Source organism: Amblyomma maculatum, chromosome 6 (genome assembly GCF_055883805.1).
Source record: "Amblyomma maculatum isolate TAMU_Amacu chromosome 6, ASM5588380v1, whole genome shotgun sequence".
In the NCBI taxonomy this organism is placed as follows: Eukaryota; Metazoa; Arthropoda; class Arachnida; order Ixodida; family Ixodidae; genus Amblyomma; species Amblyomma maculatum.
The window spans coordinates 145,031,592-145,048,397 of record NC_139349.1 but is presented as its reverse complement, the minus strand read 5'-3'; the positions used below and the strand labels follow the sequence as shown (position 1 = coordinate 145,048,397).

At 44.6% G+C, this 16,806-nt stretch overlaps 1 protein-coding gene across 1 annotated transcript; it reads left to right on the top strand.

Annotated features, from left to right (window-relative positions):
• Nucleotides 1–10,770: 10,770 nt before the first annotated feature.
• On the top strand, nt 10,771–12,636 carry LOC146186967 (uncharacterized). The gene has a single exon (XM_084607519.1). The coding sequence runs from the start codon at nt 10,814–10,816 to the stop codon at nt 12,611–12,613; it is 1,800 nt and encodes a 599-aa protein (XP_084463645.1). The 5' UTR covers nt 10,771–10,813; the 3' UTR covers nt 12,614–12,636.
• Nucleotides 12,637–16,806: the final 4,170 nt, after the last annotated feature.

Below are 16,806 nucleotides of genomic sequence, written 5' to 3'. Positions count from 1 at the left end.
CAAAATTAACCCAAGCCTCGGGTTCTTTGGCCTCCCGGGGTTACTCACAGCCAAGCTCCATGCTTCCTTGCTGGCACACTTGTACGATTCGGAACGCTAGGCCAAAACAAATTTCGAGATTATTTTTTTTTTACTGCCAAGTGGAGGGACTCTCGAGATTGTCGAGTGCTCATTGAAATTAGTTGAAGCCATTTTCATTGGTGGCATGCCATCGTTTTGATGACGCGCACAATGGTAAAAAGAAGGCCGCGGCAATTCTTTTACCCTCCCTCTTACTTGGGGTTTACTTATGCAATATGGCTGGAAGGTGATTGGCCTCAGATTGGTTTATTGGCTCAAGTGATGACCATATCCCTTAAAGGTCTTTGTGATCGGATTAACACGTGACCTGCCAAAATAAAGAATTTATCTTTTATAATTGCTTGTAAATGGTCTGTCTTGCTTCTTAGTTTGATATTGTTGTAGCCTACGAAGAGTTGTCTAGGCTGTCTGCGGTCTGGGATACTCAAATATGCCTGCTTTTGTTGCTTTGGAACATGAAACCCCCGTCCTTTAATCGGGGGTAGAAGCGCTGCTCCATTCTGCTCCAAAACTGGCTTTATCGCTCAGTGGGGCTGAAATGCGGAGGCTAACCAAGGAGGTTCTACTTAAGTTCAGGACAACGCAGAGGGCTATGGAACGAAAAATGGTAGGGGTAACATTAAGAGATAGAAAGCGTGCAGAGTGGGTCAGAGGAATAACTTGAGTTACGAACATTCTAGTGGAAATCGAGAAAAAGAAATGGCATGGGCAGGACATGTAGTGTGAAGAGAGGATAACCGATGGTCTCTTATGGTAACAAACTGGATTCAAAGGGAAGGAAAGCATAGCAGGGGGCGGCAGAAAGTTAGGTAAGTGGATGAGGTTAAGTTCGCAGGGGTCAAGTGGATGCAGCTAGCACAGAACCGGGTTAATTGGAGAAATATGGGAGAGGCCTTTGCTCTGCAGTGGGCATAGTCAGGCTGATGATGAACCTAGGAAACCTTTGTCTGCAATGAACTACATAAGTTATGATTTTGCTGTGAAAACAAGCCCATACTTCACCATTTTTTTTAATGTGCCAAACCTACATGAGTCAAAAGCTGAAGCGTTATAGGGTGATGCCACGAAGGTGCAAATGACTAATTTTTTTAATTGTTGGAAAGCCATACAGGGCATTATGCTAACCTGTTGAACTTTAGGGAGCCTCAGTAAAGCGGAAGCATGAGGACCCACTGGCAGGAGCTTGCAAAGTAAATCTGAAGAGAAAAGGCTACCCATGAGTGCTGTCAGTCCTTGCAGGCAGCACTGACCAGTGCTCTGGAATTTATAGACGCAAGCACAGGATGGAAAAGGATGCGTACAAGACTGCATAAATGCACTGCTCATTGATGTGAATTTCAAACTAGTACTTGAGTGCATCATAGTACTTTGGTAAACTCCATGTTTGAATCTATCAAGTGGTAAAAAGCTTCTTTCAATCAGACTTCATTTTCAAGACTTGAAGCATAGAAAAAAAGCATTCTATTGGTTAGTGTTTCAAATTTTTGCTCAGGTCAGCTGATATTTTAAGCATCTGTACATGTTTTGTCTTGCCTTGTCAGAAATGCATGCACAGTCAAGCCGAGCATTGAACTTCGAAAAAAAGATTGGTTGGTTGGTTTGGTTGGCTTGTGGGGTTTAACGTCACCACAGAGACGCCGTAGTGGAGGACTAATCAAATTTGATTTTTTGTATGTCTAACAGAAAATTGCAATTATTGAAAGCATTCCATCCTAAAAACATTCTCCAAAATACTCCAGCCTGCTTCCACCCCTGCTTAATGTAATTCTGGCTGTGAGGAACCTCATAGGCAAGGGTTGTGGTATACTTCACATTGCCTGGGAGCCTTCAGCACGCAGTGACAGCATACAGAGCTTATTGAAAAGTAATTTGCAAAGTCTTCTGGAAAGCTGTGGCACATACGGTGGCTGACTCGGTAGAAAGAGAAAACAATTTTACAGCTCTTGCACATGTGAGCCTCTCGGTCGCGATCTCCAGTCACCGCCGCCTGGGATCTGGCCAGCAGTGATTGCTTGTCGATTAGATGTATTGACGGGAGGGCTGTGTCCCATGCAGCTGTGTCAGGGTCTATTATAGGTGGGAGGGAGGTGATGGCGTGGGAAGCCTGTGATGTGGTACAGGGAGGGGTAGGCATCGGTGGGGACATGGGACAGAACTGAGAGGGCAGAAGCAGTGCAAGTGCGTGAGGTTGGGATAGACTCCACTTGTAGCTGGTGCTGCAGCTTCTGTGCGGTGAAGGGGAGGCAAGTCTTCCAGGCACGGTAGTGGAGGAGAAGGTTGGCAGTGATGACAGAGGTGAGAGGGTTGGGCCGTCTGAGACAGCCTGCAGGCTGCCGGTTGATGCATTTGCAGGCATGCTGATTGCAGTCACCAGACTGGGTCCAGGTGCCCACAGGAGCTTTACTTGTATATTGGGGCTTTTGTGATGGGGGAGGGTTTGAGGGGTGACGAGACTTGTTTGGTAACAGTGAAAGGCCATGTGTGAGTGTGATGGCATACTCTATAGGATCGAAGGGACATTGAAGTTGCGGAGTGATTCAGATAGGAAACAGTATCACAATAGCGGACAGTCGTTGCATCTGTAAGTCTTATGGATGTGGCGAGCACACCCAGATTGTAGAAATAGGTGCATGTTTCGGAGAATGGGAGCTAGAGCACTGCACAGGCCTGATTTTCTGTCCTTGATAGGACTGGTAGTGTTGTTAACATACATATTTTACTGCTTAAATCGTACACTGACTACCTTTGAGCAGGTGGTCCCTCTCCGGTGGCTCTTATGGGGCTTCAAATGTCCAGCCGATAGTGGTAACACAAGGTAAGAGTGCCTTCGTCTAGATATCTAGCCGAATATTGCATATCCAAAGGAGTGATGCAGTGCTCGCCAATTGTTGAAAAATCCCAAGCTAACAGTGCTGTGTACTTGTGTAGGCGTGTGCTCTTTACCCCGCATTGCCTCGTGAAGGCTTGTGTCATGCGTTGCAGTGCTCCACAAGACCTGCACTGTATAGTAAAACGTACTGCAGGATTTTGCACTTCTTTTTAGCTTTTTCACTTGGGCTGTTGAACAGCGCCAAGCGTACGCGCACAAAGTTACTTGGACAAACCACTGAGGGCCACTGTTTAAACTCGTCTAAAAATGAGCGAGCTTTCTCTCGTTTGGCATCAACAAATGTGCTTAGTGTCAGGATTCGTTCATTTCCGAAAGACTGTACACCGCTAGCTCTAGCCCGGCCGAGGCCCGCAATTTCAAGCCTGAGCTCAGCCCGGGTCCGGCAAAACATCAACTTTCAGGCCAGGCTCTTGAAAGGCGTGGACCTCCACACCCAGCAATCATGTGGGCGTGTACTTGCTTATATGCTTTTCGAAGAAGCAGTCCAGTTGGTCACATTGGGTATGAGTTAAGGGAAGATAAGGGGCCATAAGTAAGGAATGAGGGCCTGGATCAAGCAGATGTTATGCTCAGTGAGCCCGTGTCTACTGAAGGTGACGTTGGAGGTATGTGGGAGGCCATTCTTCTGAAGGATGAGGCCCAGCACACGGACCAAAGCCATTCGTGGAACGTTTTTCCCATCCAAAGAGGCTGATACTAGGAGAAGATGGTACTTTGGTGTAGGCAGTAGGGTTGCAGAATGAGAAGTTGAGACTTTGTGGCTGAGCACTGGAGATTTCCCTGGGCTAGGTAATGCTGAGTGACATCCATGGCAGCTTGCAGGGTGTTTTCTTTCGTCGCTAAGGGAACCCGAGAGTGTCCATTGTGAGGTCGTCTGGCCGGAAGCAGAGGTGGGGAGCTTGCAGAGGGCCAGATTGTCTGCTTATGAAATGAGCCATTGAAAAGCGTTCAGGGGAGAATTTTGCAACTGATCCACTTATAGATCAGTTGATCCGCTTACAAAAAATAGATCGATTACTGATCTGGCGTCATCTGTAATTCTCGTGAAATTTTCAACAACTTGAAGCAGGTCAAACTCAAATGCAGTCTATCGATATTTTGCCACATCTATCTGCTGGAATATTCTGTGATAAGGAAAGCCAATCTATGTATAGTACGTTAAAACCTTTGTCCAAAATAATCCAATCACCGGGCTTCACATGTTCAATTAGATGGTTTCTAAGGTCATCAATTAATAGGAAGAGGTAGGTGGCCGATAAATTGCGCCTATAATATACCTAATGTTATCAAATGATAGGCCTTGCAAATATTTTCTCTACATTTTGTATATCGGCCATTCTTATCGTCGTTTGGGAGGCTTTGAAAAGGACGCCTATCCCGGCCCTTTGCTACCACGATCTTTTTCTATGGACATACAGTTGTGCCCCATTAATGACCCCCATTAATATGGACAACCCAAATTATGGACAGTTTTTCTGGTGACGAAACTTTTTCAATGTATTTATGCCTCGTTAGTATGGAAACTCTGTCTGGACAGTGAACAGGGGAAGAATACACACGGCCCACTTGGGTCCATGTATTTTTGTCTCGTTAATATGGACAGTGCTTGAAAAAAAAAGAGTCCGAACGGAAGGTAAAGAAGGGCGCGCCGCCCGCGAACCTACGCGACAGCTGATATGGCCAGATGCCTGAACGAGTCCTGTGGGGTTGGAAAGAACCAAAGCAGGCGTTTCGCCGTGCGCGGGGGGGAGCGCAAGAGCGGAGAGGAACGTACACACCAAACCGAGGGTTAGCATAAGAAAGACCCTGAAAGGGGGGAACCAGGAGATTTCTGGGTGCAGCGGAAGTGCCGCCGCAGTCAGGAAAACAGCAACATGGGGTTGCAAAAAAGTCTGAACGTGAACAGAGAGGCCGGTAAAAGTGTAAGAAAAATGACAGCAAGAAAGACAAGTGCCTACAGTGGCGTTGGGAACTGAAGTTTTCTTTCCCAAAGCACAATGTGTGTTCCATGAAGCAGTTAACACTTTTCGGTGAGAGTTAAGACACACTCGCAAAGTAGAGCGACTAAAGAAAGGCGACGTACGAGCTCGCAACCGAGACCGGGCGTCCCGTCCTGGACGCACTTCCCTCTCATGCTCCTGGCTTTGCACATGCCGCATTTTGCCACAACTGCCACATTTTGCACATGCCGGCTTCGCTTTGAGTCAACGATGGGGCCTTGACAAGGTCTGAGCTCTTTGTAGTCAGTTAGCCATCATTCTAAACTGTACTTCAGCTTGCAGTGTTTGTTTTATAGGAACACATAGAAACGACGCAAAGAAGATGGGATGTTCGATACAACTCTGCATAGCAGCTTGCCAACTTGACTACCTCGCTTCCTTACGGAAACAGTACAACACAAAAAGGAGAGAACCAGAAGAACGGAAAGGCAGAAAGGCTAGGCAAAAAAGTGCAAAGCATCAGGAGCCTGTAACCCTCAACTGCAGTCTGAGCTGAGTGTAAGCGTGAAGCAAGAAATCTGTGAATACAAGCGGCAAAAGCCATCTCAGTCAATCCAAGCCATGAAGGACTAGTATTGACAGCTCGGCTGTTTCTCGCCTCAGGAGAATCTCAAGCAGCTACTTAGCGGCTACTTTGCTCAGTGACGAGGCCATTTTGTAAGTGGCGGCGAGTAGAGAATTGTACGCTGATTCATCAGCCTGTGAGGAGTTCATGCTGAAAAGTTCGACTTGCGCAAAGCCCACCATCATACGTGTCATGGTACGCGAGTCGCTTCAGACTGCACTACAATTTTTCGAAGACAACAATGACAAGGATAATGCACTTGAAATTGCCGGTGTTCTGTCAAATTTTGAGTCCAGTGCGCACAGCTATGTACAAAAACAGTCATTAATTGCAATGCTTTTTTCTCAATAAAGTCTTTATTTTTATTCATGACTCGTTATTATGAGTGACTCGCTTTATGGACAGTTTTGGTCGGAAACCAAAGTGTCCATATTAACAAGGCACGACTGTAGTAACCGGGTGGCACAAATTCACTATCTTAAATTTTGCTGAACCATGTCTCTGTTAATAGTATAGCAATATCAGGGTCGCAGGTTTCCAAGAGTCTTTCTAATTCTGTAGATTTATTAACAACACCCTTGCAATTCACAATCGGAATATTCAATATCAGTATCACGCATATTCGTCGACTGTCATTCTTTTTTACTTTGACTCACACGCCCATTACATCATCACAGTAATACAGCATATCATTTACACTGAGCTTGTCGTAAATGAGTTTTGCTTTATCTTCCCTCTCTATTTGAGAACTGTTCCAGAGGTTTGTGCCTTTTTCACGAATTTGAAGCGGGAGATTCTTTGAAAGAGACTCATGATAGCCTTTCAGCTTGTGCGCAGTCATTAATACCGACATCTTTTCAGGAATTTCAAAATTATGGGCTGGTTTTAGTTTTCATTGTTTTTTCATTTTCTTTTTCGCCTAAGCCGGTGGCATCTTTCAGTGCTTGTTCCTTTTATCTCTAGCTTAGTTTCAAAAAGCACATTCACTGTTTTCATGAGTTCTTGGGGTGTTTTGCTGGTGGGTTCTTTTATTTCATAAATAATTAGATTATTCCTATGACTGAAATGTTCCAAGTTGTCGATTTTGCTTGTTAGGGACGCTAGGGCAGATTCAATTCCGTTCATATTTTCTTTCCTCCATGTCTTTGACTTGAGCAGTTACCAGGCTAAAGTGTTAACCTGGCGTTCCGGGATATCGACACATTCGATTAAGGAGGTTATTTTATTACATATTTATGTGGGGTTTGTATGTCCTGAATAGCTGATTGCATTGTGTTTTGACCGGCTAGCAACTGTTCTAGCATTTCTTCCTAGTGCATGTAGGAAGTGTACTTACTTCCTAATTTTAACAAAGATTCATGAACAAATTCATATGCGAATAGCGTCGGTACGGAATTTGGAGGAGCAGTGTATACTTGTACAGGGACAAAAGGGAAGACATACAAGGGTAGGTGCTGCCTTACGTACGTTCGCACACTACCTGTACTTGTGTTCATTTCCTTTTTCCCTGTCCGGACATGCACTGCTCTTCCCAAAATGAATTTCAGGCTCATACAAATGGTGGAACTGAACCTATCACATGTTTCACTGCTGCACATACAACCACGATCGTGTCAAGCTGTGTAAGGCTGTCTCATGATGTCCTGTCATGAGTGATATAAGGGTGATCGATTACCTAATGCAGTACTTTCATCACACCAACCTGACAGTGCCCGACATGTGTGCGAACATTCGCAATGTGGTGAGTCTTCTCGACGTCCCAGGCCGACATCCACAGTTTCCCGTGAACGCTGGTATTAGCAGCCTTAATTGCAATGAGTACCCACTTACGGAATCGCCAATTGTGAATCCCTTGTCACCCAGCACTGCTTCACCGGGCAGTTCAGCGACTTGACGCATCACTATGCTTATGCTAATTGATGCGTTCGTTCTCTAAGCCATCACTTGCCGGGCTTCCCCAGCATTGAGAAATAAAAGTTGTTACACCATGTGGTACAATCCCAATGAAACACTTTGCAATGTGAAAAAGTCTGAGCCCTGTAAAGCACAGTTGAAGCCCATTTGACAAATTTCAGAACACTCTTGTGATGACCGGGGTTAGTGTGGGCACGTTTTGTATATATATAACTAAAATGTTGACTAGCTGGCGCCGCATGAAGCCCAATGGGCTAGGTTAGGGTTCACATTGACATTATTTCCAAATGCCTTGGGAGAGGCCGCAGGAATTGTTTTCTGAAGTTTCTCCCACTCTGCCACTGCACCATCCCAGCGAAGCGTGTGCATTGCCATAAGCCAGCGTTCCATGATGAAGGTTGCTGCAACATTTACCTGAGAAAGGAAAGTTGAAGTTGATAAAACACTCAAATGTATTATTTTCTTAATGTATCATCATCTCGACCGTCTGAGAAACTGTTTACTGGTGGACAAAAACCTTAGCTTATTACTTTTGTTTTGTGCCAGATGTGGACATCTTAACTAATCAAGCTTTAGCTTTTGGTCAATTCCATTTAATTTTCCTTCCCTTGGAATCCTCAGAAATAAACAGACCATCAATCCACTATATCCTGCTCGTCCAGGTGCATTATTTTGTTAGTTATTTCCATCAGCTGTCATTAACTTTCTTTAGCTTCACTGTTCTCTCACTGTTTATTAATCTGGTCTCTATTTTCTTTCAATAGCATGCTGAATATCCTAAGTTTATTTCCAGGTTTTTCATTGGCCTCCGCATATTTCAGCTCCATAGGTGAGTAACAAGCAGGCTTTTGACAGGTGCATGTAAGCTGGTACGCACAGTCTTAAAGTGCCTGCCAAATCACACAATTTTCCACTCCACTGTCTGCTTCCGTCATACTTGCCCCAAACCTGCAGTGTATGGGAGGCCCTGAGAGGCACTCTAATCTCAAAATTACCAAAATTAACTTTTTTTAAACTGTGTCAGTTAGTTTATCTATGTGGAACATGTGCCTTCCATAAACAATAGTAATGTGAGCTGTTAAAGCATATATATATCTGTGAAGGCCTGTGAAGAAATTTACATGCATTTTTCCTGCTGCAATGCATCCTCTTCACTTCCTGCACTCTGTTGCGGAGCGCCATGTTGTCTGCTGCCAAGCCATCGATGTAGCAGACCGTGCTCGCAGTTTAGGTACGGGTATCCTGCGTGTCCAGTCCAAGGTAAAAAAAAAGAAAACTCGAGTGGCTATTTCCATTACATAAAAATGACGTCAATGTTAGTTCCAGTGGCTTACACTGGAATGCATCTACTGCAGGTTAAGCTGTATATGTGGTAGTTTGTTGCTTGGAGCAGGCACTCAGGAGAGAAGAGACTGCATGTGTAAATATGTAAAATGCCATCAGAATTGAGAAAGACCAGCATGAACATTTTTCAGCATACAAAAGTGGTAACAATATCGCAGCATCAAAGGCCATTCTCCAGAAAATTTGGCATTTTATGTCTGTGTCTCGAGGTTTTGAAAGTAATGTGGTAGCTTATAATTCTATGATATCGACTATATGTGAAAGAAAAAGTACAAATTGAGAAATTGATGATTCATGAAGGGATTAGTGCGGCCATGCCAAAGGCACTGGAACAATGCAGATCTCAATTAAGAACCCGTTTCTTATTCTTCATTCAGGCCTTGCTGCTTGCTAAGCTGAGACCGGCACCTTTCCAGGCCAGCATCTGCATGTCTGCTGCCAAAGATATTCAAGAATATAGCTCTGCAGCCATCATTCAAACATCTAGAGCATAACACCTGTCATGCCAGGTATGTGCACCTGTAGCATGACTGTGGTTCACCATGAGCTGCTGTCATCTGCATTGATAATCAACCAACATAAAACTCAACACTTTTGGACAGTGCATGTCAGGAACTGATTCTTATTCTTCATTGAGATGAGTGACTTGCCACGTTTACATGTACGATATAATGACAATCTCTCTTCTGCTGTGCCCATGGCCTTTGCGTACAGCAGTGCTAACCTAATATGACCTCTTTTGCTGGCAGCGAGTAGCAAATTTGATCCACGTAAAAAGGGATCCACAGGGGAGCAGCGTCATTTCCTCAAAGACTGAATTTAAAGTGTCCCCCAAAATTTTGCTGTATTTGAAGCATGTGCAGAGTGTCTGCATGTTTTACAGGTACACTGCTAAAAGACTTGCCAGTCTGGATCTCTTCCTGTTGCAGCGTTGCAAGGCAGTGCTGTGCCATGCATGATGGGCGTTACTTTCCATGGGCTCTTGCATGCCAGCCTACTGCATTTCATTGGTAGATATACCGACATGCAGCTTGCTTTTGTTTGAATGAGGCACTCTGTGATAGAGCCTGCATTAGAACTCGGAAAGAGGATTCCTAACATGAATACATCTCAGTATATAAGAGCGATAAAAGCTTTTGCTGCTGGTGAGCTTTGCAAAATGATAGCATGCCTCGCAAGTAACACTTCTGGAAGGCATTTGTGAACTTTAGAATTGTAGCATCATTGTAGCATCACGTGATAGTGCTTCTATGCATCATGTTACTGTCATTACCTCGTCTTCCATGGAGTCTTGCATCCTAATCTTACATCTAGCTGCATTTACTTTGGCTGCAGCTTGCTGTTTCTCCAAGCACGCACTCTGTTGTGCAGAGCCTAAATTTCTATATGTGAGCAATGTCATCAAAATTGAGAAAGAACATTTTTAGCATGAACACTCTTTCGTACACGCAACTGATAGCAGGCTTTGCTACTTGAAATGTGTGCAAAGTGAATGCATGTAAATCAAGTAACACCATAGGAAGACATGCACAGACCTGAGGCCAGATTGCCTCTCTCAATACCAGTCTCAAAATGCCCAAAATTGCCCACTCCTATTGGTTATGTATAGAGACTGGTACGTAATCTGTCTACTAGACTTTTCTCTGTTGCAGCATCATGAGAGGGCTTTGCTGGTCAGGTCATCTACCTTAGTGCCATCTGTGCACACAGAGGTATCAAATCTTCGGGACTTTGCAACAGAAGGCCAAGAAATTAGAGAAGGGCTCGCTCACCTGTGCTGCCCATGCTTTGAAGTTTTCTATGGTGTTTTGGCATGTTCAGGGCTGAAAGCTTATACACTGACCTTTTGCTTAAGACATCATTGTTTTATGGTCCCTGGTGTGTTAGTGTGCTGTTTGTATTTGAAAGATTGAACACCAAAGCAAATCTGCACTTATTGTAGTAATGTAACTGAAGTTATTACTAGGTGGGCTCGGCAGCTGTGCCATTGCGCGGACGAGTAACCCTCTTGTCTTCGCCATGCAGGTGCTCCTTCCTGTGTTCACACATGTGCTGTTGCCTGTTCTGGCTGCTGCCTGCGTTGACGTGCGGCTACGTTATCGTCATCACTACGGCAGTCATGAAGCTGATACCAATTCCGTAACAGCGGCTGACGTCACGTTTACCTGGATTTCGCCACCACCTGGCTCTGGGACCATCCGTTCGTCGTGGGAAATACAATCGCCGCAGACATCATGTTTTTCGCCACCTATAAAAGATCGCCCGTGGACCGCGGCGCCTTGTGGGCTCGGCAGCTGTGCCATTGCGCGGACGAGTAACCCTCTTGTCTTCGCCATGCAGGTGCTCCTTCCTGTGTTCACACATGTGCTGTTGCCTGTTCTGGCTGCTGCCTGCGTTGACGTGCGGCTACGTTATCGTCATCACTACGGCAGTCATGAAGCTGATACCAATTCCGTAACAGCGGCTGACGTCACGTTTACCTGGATTTCGCCACCACCTGGCTCTGGGACCATCCGTTCGTCGTGGGAAATACAATCGCCGCAGACATCATGTTTTTCGCCACCTATAAAAGATCGCCCGTGGACCGCGGCGCCTTGTGGGCTCGGCAGCTGTGCCATTGCGCGGACGAGTAACCCTCTTGTCTTCGCCATGCAGGTGCTCCTTCCTGTGTTCACACATGTGCTGTTGCCTGTTCTGGCTGCTGCCTGCGTTGACGTGCGGCTACGTTATCGTCATCACTACGGCAGTCATGAAGCTGATACCAATTCCGTAACAGCGGCTGACGTCACGTTTACCTGGATTTCGCCACCACCTGGCTCTGGGACCATCCGTTCGTCGTGGGAAATACAATCGCCGCAGACATCATGTTTTTCGCCACCTATAAAAGATCGCCCGTGGACCGCGGCGCCTTGTGGGCTCGGCAGCTGTGCCATTGCGCGGACGAGTAACCCTCTTGTCTTCGCCATGCAGGTTAGAAAATCATACTCTCTTTTTGCAAAGAAATCGAGCAACTACTTCTTAATTCAGCAGCCGAGCCCGCAGTGTTGTACTTGTATTGTCGTTGAATGCTTTGCTGTTGTCCATTCGTTGCTTATGCAATCCGGTGACATAGAAAGTAACCCTGGTCCTGACACTGCCGCCATACTTGCAGAACTACAGAAACTAACATCGGGCCAAAGCACGTTAATCAGCGAAGTAAAAGACCTCAGCAGCAGGTTAGTAGCGACAGACAAATCGATCACCGAATTAAGTAAGCGCATTACCGAATTAGAAACCCACTATCAGGACCTCGCATCACTTAAAACAGAAGTTGAATCCATTAAGACTGATGCCGCCACGTCGGCGAGCCAAATCAGTAACCTCGAATCCAGAGTAGACGATGCCGAAAACCGGTCGCGCCGTAACAACCTGCTATTTTATGGCTTACCTGATACTAGCTCAAAGGAAACGTCCTCTGAGTCTGAAGAACTGGTCACCCGCCTTTGCAGTGAAAATTTGGACATCACCATAGACCCAAAAGAAATAGAAAGAGCACATCGTCTTGGCCGTCACTCAAGTGAACGATGTCGACCCATTATTGTTAAATTCACTTTCCATAAGACAAAAGAATCCATCCTAAAAAACGCCCGGAAACTAAAAGACACCGACTACAGCATAGGAGAAGACTTTTCACATTCTGTCCGTAAGGCACGCAAACATTTACTACCTTTCGCGAAAGAAACATCTGATAAGTACGCACTGCGCTTTAAAACACTGTACATAGGCCCCAAGCAGTATATATTCGACGACTTGACGGAAACGGTAAAAGAAGTGCCATAGCAATCACACTCTGCTCGCTCTAAAGCAACTCCTCGACAGCACACCCCCCGAACTAATCTTACCTTATCTGCAGTATTTACTAACATACGAAGCTTTTTACCGAAACGGGAAATCGTATCTAGTCTTGTCTTATCAACCAACAGCACCCTTCTCATTCTTACAGAAACGTGGTTAACAGACAATATCAGTGATACTGAAATTTTAGCTGCGCTGCCCAACTTTAAAGTTTACCGTAAAGACCGGGAAATAGCCCGTGGCGGTGGCGTGCTCATAGCCGTACATCAGCAGTTTTCAGCATCCTTAATCAATGTAGATTCTAACTTAGAACTGCTATGGCTGCTCTGCCACGCTGCCCCCCGAACTGTGCTGGTAGGAGTCTGTTACAGGCCACCGCAAAATGATCCGGACTTTTCCTACAAACTAAACAATGTGCTGAGTGAACCGACATCATCGTATCCTAACGCAGATATTGTTCTTTTTGGTGATTTCAATTTTCCCACTATTGACTGGCGTAACTACACCTCCATGACAAATTCTTCAGAAGCAAAAAATTTTGTCGAGGTCTGTCTTAACTTCAACCTTAACCAGCTAATATTAGAGCCAACGCGCATTGCGCAGAATTCCGCCAACACTCTAGATCTGATATTAACCAACAGCCCTGATAGCGCAACAAGTATTACATACCTAAGGGAAATAAGTGATCATAAAGTCATTCATGCTACCTTCAGTTTTACACCCATGCTTCGTCAAGTTTCCAGGAAAACAATTCGTCTTTATGAAAGAGGTGATTTTCAAGCAATAAATGAAGAACTAACTGCTTTTTTTACAACTTATGAAACCGATTTCCACACAAAGTCTCTTAACGAAAATTGGACGATTTTCAGGGACAAAGTTCACGAACTAACGAACAAGTACATTCCGGTAGCTTGTTTCCGTGCTAACCAGCAAAAACCGTGGTTTACTACGGCCCTGAAACGCCTGGAAAACAAGAAAAAGCGTCACTATCGGGCAGCAAAGCGGAACCCAAGCCAAGCATCATGGGAAAAGTACTACACTGCCGAAGCTGATTACCTTGCTGCTATCCGCAACGCAAAACACACTTTTTTCCACTCTGACTTGCCAAAAATGCTAATAAACAACCCTAAAAAATTCTGGCACGTAGTAAACCCGAAGGATACACGTACAATTGTTCTTACTAACGATATGGGTCAAACCATCAGCGATTGTGAATGTGCTGACATTTTCAATAGAGCCTTTTCAACTGTTTTTGCGAAAGAGTGTGATTTACCTGCTAACGCCTTCATAAGTTCCTTCACAGCGTCAACCATGGATCCAGTTTCTTTCTTCGCAGATGGTATATCATCTCGTATCGAAAACATCAAGCTAACGTCATCAGCCGGGATCGATGAAATTAACTCGAAATTTCTGAAAAATACTAAGCACATTTCCGCGGCCTACTTATCACTATTGTACTCTCAGTCTCTCTCTTCAGGTAACATACCGCATGACTGGAAAGTGGGAAAGGTCGTCCCAATCTTCAAGTCCGGTAATAAAAACTCGCCCTTAAATTATCGACCCATTTCCCTAACAAGCATTCCTTGTAAAATCATGGAGCATGTAATTTATTCTCAAGTCATGAACTTTCTCGATTCCAACAATTTCTTTCATTCATCACAACGTGGCTTCCGTAAAAACCTTTCCTGTGAGACACAACTGGCTACATTTGTTCATGACTTACATGCCAACCTTGACTGCAACCAACAGACTGATGCTATTTTTTTTAGATTACGCAAAAGCCTTTGACAAAGTACCACACCAGAGATTACTACTTAAGCTCTCTTACCTAAATATTCACCCTAGCATTCTAAACTGGATTAAGGAATTTTTAACAAATCGAACCCAATTAGTCATAGTTAATAACGAATTTTCTGATTACATTCCAGTAACCTCAGGCGTCCCCCAAGGATCAGTGCTCGGACCGTTATTATTCTTAATATACATTAATGACTTGCCCCTTCACGTATCATGTCACATTCGTATGTTCGCAGATGATTGCGTCATTTATCGTACTATTAATAACTCTTCCCACCACGAAGCCCTCCAGACTTACCTAACTAACGTTCAGAAATGGAGCGACCTGTGGATGATGACACTTAACCCTCAGAAATGCAAGATTGTATCCTTCACCCGTCGCACTAAACCATTTATTTTTTCTTACAATATAGCTCAAATCCCAATAGAAGCAGTTAAGTCATTTAAGTACTTAGGAGTCACGCTATCTCATGATTTATCTTGGCGCACACATATTTCTAATGTAATATCATCCGCGAATAAAACACTAGGCTTTTTGAAACGCCACTTACGTCACGCTCCCCAACAAGTTAAACTCCTGGCTTACCAATCGCTAATCAGACCGAAACTAGAATATGCATCCCCCATATGGAATCCACATCAAATATACCTCATAAATGCCCTCGAATCCGTCCAGAACCGTGCCGCTAGATTCATCCACAATACCTATTCATACCAAGCCAGCGTGTCGTCTTTAAAAGCAGAATCCGCCTTATCAACCCTTGTTATTCGTCGCCGCATTGCCAGCCTAAACCTGTTTCATAAGTTCTTTTACAGCACCCACGGTTACGCAGGCTATATCACATCACCAGCTCGCATATCGCATCGCACTGGTCACATTCTTCAAGTTGCCCGGCCTCGGACCCATACGACCACGTTCGCTGCCTCCTTCTTCCCCCGAGCAGCATTAGATTGGAACGGCCTTTCCCACAGCATCGCCGCTATCACCTGCCCATCCAACTTTTCCAAAGCACTAACAGATCATATTGTATGTTGAACCCACATGGCAACCATTGTACTTATTTTTTTTTGTATAATCCACCCCTTATGTAATACCCCCACGGGGGTCCTTAAGGTAATAAACTGAACTGAACTGAATTGGGAGAATTAGTAACAATTCAACTGTATAAGCACTTATTCAGTCATCTCGGTCCCTTTCTCATGCTTCTTTTCTTGGTGCTCTTAAAGCAAAAAATAATGCATATTACAGAAAGCTCTGGTAACATTTAGCTCCATCTTTAAGCATATGACGTCAGTGTTAAGTTTCCATCTGCCAGAGTCCTTGCGAGTCCTTGCTTACAAATCTCTTGCGGATTCTTATTTTACACCTCTATTATTTTGCAACTACTCGATCATTAGCATGCAGTCATGAGCTACCACATTATGCAAAAGACCGACTTGAAGCAGACATAAATGCCCGCTTTAATCACTACATGCCATCGCCTGTGTGGCCTGGGAGCAGTCAGTCTTACTTGAGATGTAAGGGTCCTGTTTGTTTTGATTCCTAAATTTCAATCTCTCATTTCAGTGAGGTACATGGAGCCTGAGTTGGTGGTTCCTGCCAACTCAATGTCATGGGGCCTCATGACGTCACACAGGCAGCTGACCGATCAGTGTCAGCTGGCCATGTCACCTGCCAACTACTGGTGGCCAGAAGCATGTCCTTGATTTTTTGCTCACAACACTTATGGCAGATTTTGGGCTGGGTCTTTAACGTTATCGTTTTAATACCAAAGAGCATTTACCAAACTGCAAAGGGCCTTTAACACTACTATGTAGTACCAAAGGAGCACCACACTACTCCTACTATGCAAGAATATCCGCTGCATGCCTTCAAGCCATCCTCTCTGCTCGTGGTACAATAGTTTTGTTACATGACATCTGAAATGACCCCAGGTACTGTGGCGGCCAGGTGCAATAAATGCTTTGTTGAGTGCTATTTATAGGCACTAGCCCTTTAATGTGTATCGTAGTAGAGCTGCCGCTTTTACTGGGAATGCACTCCTCATTAGTTCATTAGTTCAAGAAAATTTACATTCCTACATTTAAAATATGGTGTTTTTAGGCCAACTATACATGTAACTTTGTGCGACTGTGCAGAGATGCTAGGCAGGAAAGGGAAGGAAGTGGCCTTTGTCGATCATTGTCCTCTGTAGGTGACCTGTCTCGGCAATAGTGCCCCTGCACCATATCTTTACCATCACGATTTCTTTTATGCCCTTCGACCCCTCTACCAGTAAAAAAAAAAAAAAAAAAAAAAAGAGAAGCAGTAGCCATAGTTGGAATTTTTCCAACTGAAACGAATTGGCCAAAAAAAAAGCTGTGTTTTCTCTGCCATTGGT

Coding starts and splice junctions, on each gene's coding strand:
- LOC146186967 (XM_084607519.1), top strand. CDS start 10,814: ATGCAGGTGCTCCTTCCTGTGTTCACACATGTGCTGTTGCCTGTTCTG.